Source organism: Macaca mulatta, chromosome 20, assembly GCF_049350105.2.
Source record: "Macaca mulatta isolate MMU2019108-1 chromosome 20, T2T-MMU8v2.0, whole genome shotgun sequence".
Classification (NCBI taxonomy): Eukaryota; Metazoa; Chordata; class Mammalia; order Primates; family Cercopithecidae; genus Macaca; species Macaca mulatta.
This window is the reverse complement of record NC_133425.1, coordinates 83,304,853-83,319,625: the sequence shown is the minus strand read 5'-3', so window position 1 is coordinate 83,319,625 and position 14,773 is coordinate 83,304,853. Positions and strand designations below refer to the sequence as shown.

Below are 14,773 nucleotides of genomic sequence, written 5' to 3'. Positions count from 1 at the left end.
TCAGGAGTTCGAGACCAGCCTGGCCAACATGGGTAAACCCTGTCTCTACTAAAAATACAAAAATTAGCCAAGTGTGGTGGTGCACACCTGTAGTCCTAGCTACTGGGGAGGCTGAGGCAGGAGAATTGCTTGGACCCAGGAGGCGGAGGTTGCAGTGAGCTGAGATTGCACCACTGCACTCCAGTCTGGGCGACAGAGTGAGACATTGTCTCAAAACAAACAAACAAACAAACAAAAACAGTGACTAAACTGAGAGCAAAGAAATGGAAAGGAGAGAGCAGGAGGATCATCAGTTTTAATCCTTTTACTGTGTGCTCAAATGTAATTTGGCTGCAGGTGGGGTCTATGCAGACCCCGGGCGAGGGGCGAGTTGGCTATGGCCTGTTTAACTCCACCTGTGCCGACTGCAGCTCAGCCTTGTCCTCACTTTGTGAGTCTGCCTTGTCCTCGCTCCGTGAGTCAGCCTTGTCCTCGCTCCGTGAGTCAGCCTTGTCCTCGGGGAAGCTGGGCCTGGTGCAGCTTTCAGAAGTGGTCCCAGGTAAGCCCAGCCCTCCTGAGTCCATGGGTGGGGAATGCTGGTACAGGCCTAGCAGCTGGCTTTCCGGGGCTGGGTGAAGGGACAAAAGCGTTGATGTGTGGTGTTTGCCACTTTCCGTGGTGCAAACACTCCTGCACGGCCGAGTTCAAGATTCCAAGGTACAGTCACTGATGGTGGAGTTGGGAAGGGATTTGCACAGTCAGCTCCAGAGTCAGCATGAGCCATCTCCCACTCGCCACTGCCCCCTGCCTTCCTCCCTCTTGTCCCTGCAGCCTGGGATCTCACTGCTGCTCTCCAAGTGAGGAATTCCGTGAAGACTTCTTAAGACTTCTTTTTGGTTGTACCTGGCAGAACCCCACCTCAAACTGGCATAAGCAAAGAAGAGGGAGATTTGCCGGCTCTGATCCTAAAGAGTCCGGGCTGCAACTGGGTGCAGGGGTCGATGACTGCCAGGGCTCTGAGTGCTCCCCCAGGCTCCACTTTCCTCCGAGTGCTCCCCCAGGCTCCGCTGTCCTCCGAGTGCTCCCCAGGCCCTGCTTTCCTCGGAGTGCTCCTCCAGGCTCCCCTTTTCTCGGAGTGCTCCCCCAGGCTCCGCCTTCCTCCAAGTGCTCCCCCAGGCCCTGCTTTCCTCGGAGTGCTCCCCCAGGCTCCGCTTTCCTCCGAGTGCTCCCCCAGGCTCCGCTGTCCTCGGAGTGCTCCCCAGGCCCTGCTTTCCATGGAGTGCTCCTCCAGGCTCCCCTTTTCTCGGAGTGCTCCCCCAGGCTCTGCTTTCCTCCGAGTGCTCCCCCAGGCCCTGCTTTCCTCGGAGTGCTCCCCCAGGCTCCACTGTCCTCCGAGTGCTGCCCCAGGCTCTGCTGTCCTCCAAGTGCTCCCCCAGGCCCTGCTTTCCTCGGAGTGCTCCCCCAGGCCCTGCTTTCCTCTGAGTGCTCCCCCAGGCTCCACTTTCCTCTGAGGGCTCTCCCAGGCTCTGCTTTCCCCAGGGGACACTCATGGGGGTTCCCCGGTGGGGTGAAGGCGGCCACCCGAGACTGTGACTTAGCCTCCAGTGGAGCGATGTCTCCTCTTTCCCGGCAGTTCCAGCCACCATCCCAGGGCTGATTCTCAGGGGCCCAGCTTTGGCCGCTTGTCTGGCCAGCCCGAGGGTGACCCTGCCTGGAGCAAAGTGTGTTCGGAGAGTGGAGAGCAGCACTCCCGCAGGACAGCCGAGGATGCTGTTCCCAGAGTGAGGATGGGGCGCCCTCCTCACTGGACGTGCACCCTTGCTGTGGACCCCAAGCTGACCTCGGCCCCTCCCTGACTCGGTAGCTCTCAGGTCCAAGGCCACTGCCGCTGTCTGTCTCCCAGGGTCAGCCTCTGACCTTGTCCCGACCTCACTTTTGGCTTCTCCACCGGCTTCACATCTGCTCAAAGGATCTCGCCCCTCCCTGCCACAGACCAAAAGAAGGATCCGGTGTCTCTCCCAGGCCATGGAAATGAGCCGGGTCATCCCTCCCTTGGCTCCCGTCCACACGGGCCAATCTGGTTTCACTTTATTTGTCATTTTCTCCGAAACCCAGTTTCCTTTTTCTTTCTCTCCTACTCAGCTTCACGTGCTCCCGGTCCCTTCCGCATCTCTGCAGCCGATTTTTCCAGGTTCGCGGTCCTCTGCTTCGCAGATTTTCTGTCCTCTTTGTTCACCTGGATTGGGAATCAGGAGCCTCCGGGGACAGAGGGAATGAGAACCTCAGATGAAGGACAGGTAGGGCTAGAGAAAGGTTTTCAGAGAGAAACAGAGAAGAATAAGACGAAAACACAGCAAACCCTGGGTGGAAGGAGGGGCAGTGCCGGTGAGAGGAAAGGAAGGGAGCAGACGAGGTGCAGACAACTGTGCACAGACAGGCTCTGGAGGCCTGGACCGCACCGTGGCAGGGCCAGAAACAAAGCAAAATAAACGGAGAGGCCAAGGAAATTTCCGTATGCGGACACTGCCAGCAGTTTTCCTAGGAGCTGGGGGTGCCAGCACTTGGAGCGAGCACAGGCCAAGGACGATGAGTAACAGAGGTGGCGGCAAAGGCTCTTTCCAGGAAATGTGTATGGCCTTGAAGGCCAAGGAGGAAAAGCTGTGGGGGACAGGGGGCGGGAGGAGCAAAGCGGGTGGAGGAAGGAAGGGGGAGAGGAGAGGTGCCAGTCACAAAGGAAAACAGCAGCCGGATCCACGTGCTGCCACGCTGTGCCTGTCCCACCTCGAGTGCTCTCACAGAGCTCAGCTCATTCCCTAAAGGTGCGGGAGGGCCCCGCTCATTGGGCAGGGCTATGTGAAGTGCTTGGCACCGTTCTGGGAGAATTAAGCATTTAGTAGGCAATAGCTTCCTTCAAAATAAATCCAAACGAGGCCTGAGAGCCCGGGGTTGGGGGGTGGGTGCCTGCCGGGCTGTCCCCGTGAGAGGAGCAGGCTCTAGGAACCTTTTGGCTCCTCTGGTGGGACACAGATTGGCAGCTCCAAGATGAGAGGCAGGGGAAGAGTGAATTCCTTGGAGGGGAATCCTGGCACTGTCAGGACTGGGACTGTGGCTGTGCGGTTCAAGGACGACACCTGGACTGAGATGAAAGGATGTGACCATCATGCTTATATCCTGGGAAAGTTATTTGTCATTGCAAATTCATAAACTGGCAGTCTAGTTCCTAAAATGACTACGTGTGTGCATGCGTGTGTTCGTGTGTGTGTGTTTTCCTGTGCATGTGTGCACGTGTGCACTGTGTGCATACATGTGTGTATACATGTGTGCGTGTGTGTTCCTGTGCATGTGTGTGCATGTGTTAGTGTGTGTATGTGTGTTTGTGTACGTATGTGCACGTGTGCACTGTGTAAGCACGTGTGTATACATGTGTGCATGTGTGTGCACATGTGTCATGTGTGCATGTGTGTTTGTGTACGTGTGTGCGCGTGTGCACTGTGTAAGCACGTGTGTATACATGTGTGCTTGTGTGTGCACGTGTGCACTGTGTAAACACGTGTGTATACATGTGTGCATGTGTGTTCGTGTGTGCACATGTGTCATGTGTGCATGTGTGTTTGTGTACGTGTGTGCACTGTGTAAGCACGTGTGTATACATGTGTGCATGTGTGTTCGTGTGTGCACATGTGTCATGTGTGCATGTGTGCACACGTGTGTTTTCATGTCCATTCTATATGTAGCGCCTGTTCCTCCCCTCAGGCCTGGGTGTGAATATTTTGGGGGAAGTTTGGTAGAAGTCAGTGTCCAGTCTCTCTCTACACATGTTTTCTCTGCTTTTTTGGTCCTCGAGACTGAAAAATGAAAATGTACCAAACAGCTTCCAAAGTTTACCTGTTAGAGATTCGGCCACTGGGGAGCCACTGTTCCTGTTCTTGCTCAATTCCAATTCCAAATTCCCAGGCAGTGTCTCTGATTGGCCCAGCCCTGCACTAATTAGGAGCGGGACTGAGGAAGGGGCTCCGATTGGTCCAGCACGGTTTGAGTGCCATCCCTGTCCAATCAACTCTGGCCAGGGGTGGGATCATGTTAGACGAAATGTCAGGCAGTGGAGCCACTATCGTTATCATTTGGATCCAAAAGCCCATTTCTAATCGTCGAGCTTCCCAGATGCTTCCCAGGTGCACGGCGACCCCTATGTGCTGTGTGGTCTTTTATAGGGACAAAGGATCAATCAAGACAGGGAAACCCCTGCTCCCAAGGAGCTTGTGTTCTTGTGGGATAAGAAAGTTAGTAAACATTAATTAGTAAATGGGTACTTCTCTATGCAAGTTTACAGAAAAATAAACAAATATGTACCTAAGAAAGAAGATGGTTTTTGACAGCAATAAGTGCTATGATGAAAATGAAACCAGGTGATGGGCCAGAGATGACTCCACTGAGGGAGGTTGTGAGCATTACACAACATGGTCAGAAAAGACCCCGCTGGACCCAAGTCCCAGCTGGTAAGAAAGTGTCAGCTTCGTGACCGTGGGGAGAAGCATTCCCACATCACCGTTTTAAAATACGAGCATCCTAAATATTACACAAACCATACCGATGCTAAATATTTGGGATCTACACTAAAAATGTGTTGCTTTCTTTGCAATTCAAACTTAACTGGGCATCCTGTGTCTTCTCTGAGGACTCTTCTCTAACTGTGAAGCTGCAAGTCCAAGGGCTTGGGCAGAAACAAGCCTCGCAGGTTCAGGGAACAGGCAGAGTGGCTGAGTGTAGGAGAGGGTGGAGGGAGTGGACTGAGGATGCCGAGAGGGCTTATGCCAGCGGGTCAGTCTTTGTGGTAATATTCATAGACCAGGGATGTAATTTTTTTTTTTTTTTTTTTTTGAGATGAGGCCTTGCTCTGTGGCCCAAGCTGAAGCACAGTGGCATGATCTCAGCTCACTGCAGCCTCCACCTCCCGGATTCAAATGATTCTCCTGCCTCAGCCTCCCAAATAGCTGGGATTACAGGCATCTGCCACCATGCCCAGCTAATTTTTGTATTTTTAGTAGAGACAGGGTTTTGCCGTGTTGGCCAGGCTGGTCTCGAACTCCTAAGCTCAGGTGATCTGCCCACCTCGGCCTCCCAAAGTGTTGGGATTACAGGTGTGAGCCACCGTGCCCGGCCTAGGGATGTAATTTAGCAAGTAGCTGTTTTATATGGTTTGTCTGTGTCCCCAGCAAATCTCATCTTGAATTATAGCAGTTCCCTCATACTGTTCTCGTGGTAATGATTAAATCTCACGAGATCTGATGGGTTTTTTGTTTGTTTGTTTGTTTGTTGTTAATTTGTTTGTTTTTTGAGACAGAGTCTTGCTCTGTCACCCAGGCTGGAGTGCAGTGGTATGATCTCAGCTCACTGCAACCTCTGCCTCCCGGGTACAAGCGATTCTCCCACCTCAGCCTCCTGAGTAGCTGGGATTACAGGTGTGTGCTACCATGCCTGGCTAATTTTTGTATTTTTAGTAGAGACGGGGTTTCACCATGTGGGCCAGGCTAGTCTTGAACTCCTGACTTCAAGCTATCTACCCACCTCAGCCTCTCAAAACGCCGGGATTACAGGTGTGAGCCACTGCACCCTGCCAATCTGATTTTTTTTTTTTTTTTTTTTTTTTTTGAGATGGAGTCTCGCTCTGTCGCCCAGGCTGGAGTGCAGTGGTGCAATCTCAGCTCACTGCAAGCTCCGCCTCCCGGGTTCACGCCATTCTCCTGCCTCAGCCTCCCGAGTAACCCCTTTCTCTTGGTTCTCACTCTCTCTTACCTGCCGCCATGCAAGATGTGACTTTCGCCTTCTGTGAGTCCTCCCCAGCCACGTGGGACTGTGAGTCCATTCAACCTCTTTGTCTTTGTAAATATCCTAGTCTCCGGTATGGCTTTATCAGCAACATGAAAACAGACTAATACACTGTTGTTACTTATTAAATGTTACTGGCTTATTTTGAAACAAAAAGAAATGCTTACCAAATACATGTGGTTATGGGAAGGGACCAGAAAGTTACACTGGGAGTAAAAATATCAGTAACTATGTTTACTGGGTGGTGACGGCATAAACAATAGTTTTTCCTTTTTTTTTTTTTTGAGACAGGATCTTGCTCTGTTGCCCAGGATGCAGTCAGTGGTGCAATCACAGCCCACTGCAGCCTCTTCCTGAGCTCAATTGATCCTCCCAGCTCAGCCTCTTGAGTAGCTGTGTCTACAGGTGTGAGCCACCAAAAAAAAAAAAAAAAAAAAAAATTATTTTTGGCACAGGATCTGGCCCTGTTGCCCAGGCTGACATGCATCTGGGCTCACTGCAAGCTTCTCCTGAGCTCAAACCATCCTCTCACCTTAGCCTCCCAAGTAGCTGGGACTACAAGCTCACTCCACCACGCCCGGCCCCATTTTTCCTCGGTAAATGTCATTCTGCCGTACTGTGGGTGCATCACGTTTTCAATATGAAGTTTTCTTTGGAAGTTTATAAATCCAGTTTGGGCCTTGGAGGAAAGCAGTCAGTGATAGAAATGTTGTGACTCTGAGTGAGTTTGGTGGAGCTTCGATTTGTAGATTGTTTCCCAGGGACCGTTGCAGACACAAAGCCCTGACTGCAGGACCCTGGGTGACAAAAGTGATCAAAGGCGACTGTGGCCGGACGTGCGCTGCAGTGCGAGCCGCGGTTTCTTCGAGCCTCGTTCAGTGGCTCCCGGGGCAGTTGTGTGGATGAAGAGGGCCACGTCTGTGAAGCGCTCAGGATGGAGCTGGTGGTGGGGCCGCCATGCTGGCCACGTCGCTCACACCTTGCACCCGTCACCTCGGTGCCTGCGTTTTCCTTGGCTCCTCTGTGGATTAATTCTCGTTCTGAAGACAAAGGAGGCGGAGGTTTCATCTCAGCTCTGTTCCAGGCTCATTGCTGCGCTTCTCTCTGCCTGTCCCCTCCCCTGACAAGGGGAATGAGAACTCTGCCTAAGGAAACACTCTGGGGGCGGTGGCCCGCGACTCCATCCCAGCCCCTCCCACGCCCAGCCGCCAGCCACGCTGAGGTCCTGACCACCTTGTGGACTGCCCGGTCCTCCAGCCCCACACCCACCCCCGCGTCCTCCCTCCTGCTCTTCCCTGGTTCCCTCGTGTTGCTCTGTGCCAGTAGCTGAGCCCCCGTGCCCACCCACAGCAACTGCACCTTCCCTCCCTCCTGGCTTCCCCACTGCGTTGCTCCCCTGCAGGGGCCAGTGAGTGGCCCTAGCTGTGTTCAGACGGCTCTGTGCCTCCTCCTCCCACCCCAGTTCCTCAGCCTTGGAGACAGACGGGGGTACCGCGGGGCTGAACGGCACTCCAATCTCGTGGGGCTGGGGGTCCGCATCTGCACCTGCCGCGTGGTTAGCACCCACTGAGCGTCTGGGTCAATTTGCCATCGTCCCACCCCTCAGTGCTGTGGGCGGTTGCCTGACGAAACGCTGCACTTAATAGAAATCACTATGGACGCAGGAGATAGACGGTGATGAGCTCAGGACCAGCCGGCAACCCCATCAGGTGGTGATGCCCACCGTGGTCACCCGTGACTTCCTCTCGCCACTGCTCGGAACTCCTGCAAAGCCACAGGCAACAAATGGACATTTCTGCTCCATACAAGAAGCTCCTATTGTAAATCTGTGACGTGGCTGCCGTTTCCTCTCAGCAAATATTGAGCAAACCCTGACTGTGCCAGGTGATGTGCTGGGTCCAAAAACCTTCCCAGAAGCAGCCCTGGCACTCACGGAGATCCAGCTAGGAAGTCCAGGAAAAGGTCACTGGGGAGAAAAACGACGTCAAGCACAGTGGATGGACGTGCTGCCGTAGCTCCCCACGCCTCTCGTGGTGGACATCACGTACGCTTCCTGGTGCCCTCCCAGATGACCCCTCGTGGGCCACTGCACACGGCTGCACCTGGCAAGAGCAAACAAGGATGATCTACTCACCAAGCCTGCAAGGCTGGTGTGCAGGACGGGCCAGCTATGCTTCCCAGGTGTGTGCAAAACCGGGGACGAGTCAGTCACTGGGAGGGTGAGGTGCTAGGGCAGTGTGGGGTGGAGGAGGAGCGAGGGGAGCTGAGTGTGGACTCTTTGTATTGGAGAGGAAGGGAGGGCCATGGTGCAAAGAAAGAACAGAGATTTCAAAGGAGCTACGGTGGAGACCCACGGAAGAGGACTGCTGAGGTTTTTCTGTCTGAAATGCTGAACAGACTCTAGCACATGCAGAACAGCCCACCACAGCGAGCTGCGGGATTCTCCTGGGCTTTTAACAGTGGTCTTGTAAAAAAAAATTAGCTGGGCATAGTGGTCCCAGCTACTCAGGAGGCAGACAGGGGAGGATGGCTTGCGCCCAGGAGGTTGAGACTGCAGTGAGCCATGATCGCACCACTGCACTCCAGCCTGGGTGACAGAATGAGATCCTGTCTCAAAAAAAAAAAAGACTGGAACATTCAAAACCTGTTGATGGGCCAGGTGTGGTGGCTCACACCTATAATTCCAGCACTTTGGAAGGCCAAGGCAGGCGGATCACCTGAGGTCAGGAGTTTGAGACCAGCCTGGTCAACATGGCGAAACCCTGTCTACTAAATACACAAAAATTAGCCATTTGTAGTGGTGCATGCCTGTAATCCCAGCTACATGGGAGGCTGAGGCAGGAGAATTGCTTGAAACTAGGAGGCAGTGAGCCAAGATTGTACCACTGCATCCAGCCTGGGTGACAGAGCGAGACTCTGTCTCAAAAAAATAAAACAAAACAAAACAAAAAAACCCTGTTGGGGTTTGTTGGCGAAGGCCCCCCTTCCTTTCACCACCACCGGCGCCAACCCCATTGCCCCTCCAATCCCATCTCCCGCTGTCCCCGACAGCATCTCTGCCGGCTGGTGCTTCCACCTGTTCTGTCGTGGTGGCTGCTGTCACCAGGGTCCTTTCCACTGGTCGTCCCTTTCTGCCCGCAACCGCCATTATCTTCACCTGACAAACAGAAAAGCTCATCTTCAGGGCTGAAATGCCGCTTCCATGGGGTGTCCCCAGCAAGTTTACGGCCCCAAAGCCCGCGCCTTCACCTCCCAGACACACAGCTTTTTATCTCCACCACCGTCTGCCCCTCCTGGATTCCAAGCTCTGCAAGGGCAAGTCTGAGCCCACAGCCTCCTCCCTCTGTCCCCCATACTGAGCGTGGTGCCTGGCACACGGGAGAAACTCAGTGAATGTTGTCGGATGAATGAGGGACTTCTCTTCTTTCGTGCTTGCACGGCTGGCAAAGCCCCTTGTCATGGACATGAGAAGACATGTCTTCTCAAGACATATTTATCTTTTGACGTCTTTACGTGCAGGTCTTACCTTGAGACTCATGGTATCTGTTTCCGGGGACTGCGGATCTCTGCCATGGTGAGATGATGGCAATGGCAATGATGATAGCGATTTTATTTTATTTTACTGTTTATTTATTTATTGAGATGGAGTCTCACTCTGTCGCCCAGGCTGGAGTGCAGTGACGCGATCTCAGCTCACTGCAACCTCCACCTCCCGGGTTCAAGCGATTCTCTCACCTCCACCTTCCAAGTAGCTGGGACTACAGTCGCCCGCCACCATGCCCAGCTAATTTTTGTATTTTTAGTAGAGACGGGGTTTCACCATGTTGCCCAGGCTGGTCTCAAACGTCTGACCTCAAGTGACTGCTCACCTCAGCCTCCCAAAGTGCTGGGATTCCAGGCGTGAGCCACCGCGCCTGGGTGATAATAGTAATTTTAATAATAACAATAACACCAGTCATAATAAAAGTAAGGGGCGATCATTATTTGAGCTCTCACTGCGTGCCAGGGACTATTAGGGAGGTACTTTGTAAGCATCACAGTACTCAGTCCTTGCCATGGGCCCCTGAAGTAGGCATCATTATCCTTTTACAAACGTCTAGTCTGGGCCACAGACCTATAAAACAACTTGCAAAGCCCCACCGTGTGAAGCCAGGATTGGAGCCCGCGTTTGCCTGGCTTTCAAACGAGTGCCAATATGTGATGGTCTCAGAGGCTAACGTCCAGGGAGTGGTCTCGGTTCTGTCGTCACGGAGTTCTGTGGGCAGGGGCTTGCAGTGGCTGTGGCCCCTGCCTGCCTGGGGAGGTGGCACACGGAAGCCCTCAGCCGTCACCCTTTACAGCTTGGGAACCTGCATCACCTCCCGGAATGGCACCGGAAGCAGGCTGGTCCCTTGCAGCATCGTGTTATTTGAAGTTACAAGTAATTAGAATATCTCAAACTTCTCTTGTACTAATTTTAAGCCTTGAAACAACCCATGCCTGCCAAAAGCCTGCTTATCTTGGTAAAAGCCCGGAACTACAAATAGATGGCTATTAACAGCATCTGTTGTAATAGCAGAGACAATATTCTCTGGGGCCAGCACGTCACAGCCTGGAGCCGGCCCCAAACGTCATCTGTTATTATGTTTGCAGGGTCTGGCACGCACTGAGGCAATCATTCAATTATATCTCCATAAGCCGGTTCTGACGCACCTGCTTGCATAGGACGCTGCGGCAACAGTGGCCAGTGCTGCCCGTTGGACCAGCCCTGCTGATAGCAGAGTCTGAGGGATGGAGGCTGGCAGCTTAAAGACCCCTTTTTGTGAATGGGGCTTGCCTTTTTTTTTTTTTTTAAATTAAGGAGAATACCCTGACATTGTATTGTCATTATAAAAAGTCACTGTAGGCTGGGCACAGTGGCTCATGCTTGTAATCCCAGTACTTTGGGAGGCTGAGGCAGCAGATCACTTGAGTTCAACAGTTCAAGACCTCTTGACTCTTGGCCAACATGGTGAAATCCCATCTCTACTAAAAATACAAAAATTAGCTGGGCATGCTGGTAGGTGCCCATAATCCCAGCTACTCGGGAGGCAGAGGTGAGATAATCACTTGAACTCAGGAGGCGGAGGTTGCAGTGAGCCAAGATCTGGCCATTGCACTCCAGCCTAGGTGACGGAGCGAGGCTCATCTCAAAAAAAAAACAAAAACAAAACCAAAAATTAGCCAGGTTTGGTAACATGCGTCTGTAGTCCCAGCAACTCAGGAGGCTGAGGCAGGAGAATCACTGGAACCTGGGAGGCAGAGGTTGCAGTGAGCTGAGAGCACACCACTGCACTCCAGCCTGGGTGACAGAGTGAGACTCCACCTAAAAAATAAAGGTCACTTTGAGATTATTTTATCCAGGTCTGTAGCCTTAAATTGGGTCCCTAAGTTTACTGGCAAGGCAAGTAGCAGAGTTTGGCCTGAGCCCTGCTCCAAAAGCTGAGGGCTTAGACCATCAGACCTGGGTGAAGTTGCCAGCTAAACTGGGGCAGGTGACCGAACCTCTCTTGTGTCTCAATTTCCTCATCTCAAAGTTGGGCTCACAGGACCTGCTCTGTAGGGCCGTTGTGAGGAGTTCATCCTGGTGGGAACACAAAGTTACCTCGCAATGCCAGCAGGAGCAGGTGCCCAGTGAACACCAGCTCTTCCGCCGCACTCCTGGCACGCACCAAGCCTTCCCCATCACCACAACGACATGAGCTCATGGACAGGATGCGTGGTGCCCGGGACACGCCAGAACCTGGCCAGCGAGAGCCTTTGCCCCTTAATCCGCTATTTCACCCCATGAAGGCTTCAGTGGCTTCCAGTTGGTGGTTTTTGTTTGTTTGCTTGTTTGTTTTAGAGTGCTTCCTTTACTTCAAGCGCTGCGCTAAACACTTCGTATTTCCCATGTGACTTAATGGTAATAACAGTCCTATGGTGGGAGTTCAAGGATCATCCTCACTTTACAGATGGGGAAACTGAGGCTAGGAGGGGTGCAAAAGCTGGACCTAGAGCACACAGTTTGGGAGCGATGGCCCCAGCCTCTGAACGTGCATGCGTCCGACTCCAGACCCTACTCCTGACCCCATGCTGTGTTGTCCACAGGAAGAGCAACGAAACACGGCTTTCCAGTTTTTCAAGAAAGACGCTTGGCATTTTGTTAGTGGGCGGCCTTCGCCGGGCAGGTCTAATTTTGGAATTTACAGTGGGATTTAAAATTTGCAGTGAGAATCTCTGTTTTACTTTGAAAGAGGCTCAGGGTGTGTGAATCCCACACTAGACTGACGCTGAAGAGGCTCCTGCGGAATCCATACTCGCTGCATTTTCAATGAAAAGGCCGAGCTTTTCCTTCCGCCTCTGTGTCTTCCTGAAATGCGCGCGCCCCGCGCGGGCCGCGTGGCCGGGTGCCGGGTGTCTCTCCACCGACCTGCCACCAGGGGCCGCTCCAGCCCAGCCCGAGTTTTCCATCGGCCCCTGCACCTGCTGCTCCCGAAAACGCAGCGGCCCAGCCTTCCTCTGCAGTTACCCTCTTAGAAGAACCAACGTTTGGCTTCCCTCCTTATTTGTGTATCACAGAGCTAGTGAGACACAGTAGCCTTTCTGGGTTTTCCCCTAAGCTTGCTTGGTCCCCAGCCCAGGGTGGCTGCCGTTTCAAGCAAGTCCGTTGTTCAGGTACAGGCGTGCAGATGCCCCGAGCCAGCCTGAGCCTGAGGAGGGGCCGCGTGTTCCGAGAGCTTCATGGCTCCCCTCAGGGGCAGATTGGAAAGGGCTGACTTCTCTTACTCCAATGGGTAGAGAGGCGGGGAATCCAGCCCCTCAGAGGCTGCTGCAGTAAAGAATTCTGGGACAGGTTGGGCACAGTGGCTCAAGCCTGTAATCCCAGCACTTTGTGAAGCCAAGGTGGGCGGATAATGAGGTCAAGAGATCAAGACCATCCTGGGCAACATGGTGAAACCCTTTCTCTACTAAAAATACAAAAAAAAAAAAAAAAATCCAAGTGTGGTGGCGTGCGCCTGTAATCCCAGCTACTTGGGAGGCTGAGGCAGGATAATCACTTGAACCCAGGAGGCAGAGGTTGCAGTGAGCCGAGATCACGCCACTGCATTCCAGTCTGGGTGACAGAGTAAGACTCCATCTCAAAAAAAAAAAAAAAAAAAGAATTCTGGGACAGCTCGGGGTCAGGAAGGGTGAGGAGATGCCCGTGGGCTCCAGCCCTGCTGGGAGGGTGGCCTTGGGAAAGTCTTCTAGCCCCAGAGTTAGCACCTTACCCTGCAGAGGCTCAGGACTCGCAAGTCCCTTCTGGTCCCAGCAGCTCCCAGCAGCTCTGGTCCCAGTAGCTCCCGTTCCTGGCCCTCGCTGGTTGGCCACAGTCTGGAGGCTGACTTTTCTACTAGGTTTTGTGGGTGGGGGTCCGGCAGGCATCCAGCTGTCAGTGGACTTATGCAGTTGGTGTCGCTCTATTTGGGACCCTATTTGTGTGCCTATGTAGAACCCTAGGGTGCTTGAGCTGGGACCGAGAGAAATGTGTAGTAACTCACTTTACACAGACGAGGCTGCAGAGCCCCCAAACGGTGTGCGATGCACAATCACCATCACTGCCTTCATCAGACAACATTTTACAAAATGCTTCCTGCCTTGTCTCCATTTATCCTGCCCGCTCTTCTCATTTTACGGGTAGAGAGGCTTAGGCTCAGAGAGGCTAAGCTACTTGCCCAGGGTCACACAGCAAGTTAGAAGCAGAGCTAAGTTGCCAATCCAGGTCTTTAACTATTTCTGTGTTCCGTGGACTTTCCTAGAAATCCCCAGCGGTTCCCAAGCTGCCGTGGGAAAGGCTCGATTCCACTGCAACACACAGAGCTGCTTACCATCCGAGTGATTCAATGAATAAATCAATGAACTGACTAATCCCATTCGTTCCTGTATTCATTCATCCCATGAGGGTTCATTGTGTGCCTTCAATGACCCTTTCCTGCACTAAGTCCTGTTGATACAGTGATGGTCCAGAGGGAAACAGCCTCTTTTTTTGTTTGTTTTTGTTTTGAGACAGAGTTTCACTCTTGTTGCCCAGGCTGGAGTGCAGTGGCACAATCTTGGCTCACTGCAACCTCTGCCTCCCAGGTTCAAGCAATTCTCCTGCCTCAACCTCCCAAGTAGCTGGGATTACCGGCACCTGCCACCACGCCTGGCTAATTTTTTGTATTTTTAGTAGAGATGGGGTTTCACCATGTTGGTCAGGCTGGTCTTGAACTCCTGACCTTGGGTGATCTGCCCACCTTGGCCTCCCAAAGTGCTGGGATTTACCGGCATGAGCCACCATGCCCAGCCTAGAAACAGCATCTGTCCTAAGAGTGCAACTGGGTGGGACTTAACTCAGAGTCTTACAAATGGCATCTACCGGGTTGGGTACAGTCTAATTTGTCCATGAAGCATCCATCATCCCTGCCTTCTAGGCATTTCTATTCTAGAAGAGATGATACAGACATGCATGAATTTCCACACAGTAAACTCGTCATGAGTGAACCCATCCCAAGAGCGAGGCAGAGCCCCTGGCAGGCTCCACCCTCAGCCACCAATCAATGCACTTTGGTGCCCCTGGGGCTGGTTGGCTACAAACCCCCTTTCCACCTCAGACACAGTCTGAGGCAGAAGCAAGCACAGAGCTCACCGTACTTGCATTTTGTGGTTCTGTAAGTTCCTTAGACTGTGTTTTGGAGGCCAGGCACAGTGGCTCACACCTGTAATCCCAGCACCTTGGGAGGCCAAGACAGGCGGATCACCTGAGATCAGGAGTTTAAGATGAGCCTGGCCAACAGGGGGAAACCCTGTCTCTACTAAAAATACAAAAAAAAAAAAAAAAAAAAAAAGCCGGGCTTGGTGGCAGGCACCTTAATCCCAGTTACTCTGGAGGCTGAGGCAGGAGAATCTCTTGAACCCAGGAGGCAGAGGTTGTAGGGAGCCGAGATCG

General features: G+C 52.9%; 1 protein-coding gene across 7 annotated transcripts in view; it reads left to right on the top strand.

The window, feature by feature from the left end:
- The window catches only part of CA5A (carbonic anhydrase 5A), a 65,845-nt gene that overhangs the window by 23,162 nt on the left and 27,910 nt on the right, over positions 1 to 14,773 (top strand). The window contains exon 3 of one of the 7 annotated variants that reach the window (XM_077986687.1): positions 337 to 538. The exons of the other annotated variants lie outside the window; for them this stretch is intronic. Coding sequence (XP_077842813.1) covers positions 337 to 538 — 202 coding nt within the window. The remainder of the gene's footprint in view (positions 1 to 336; positions 539 to 14,773) is intronic. 7 annotated transcript variants of the gene reach the window in all.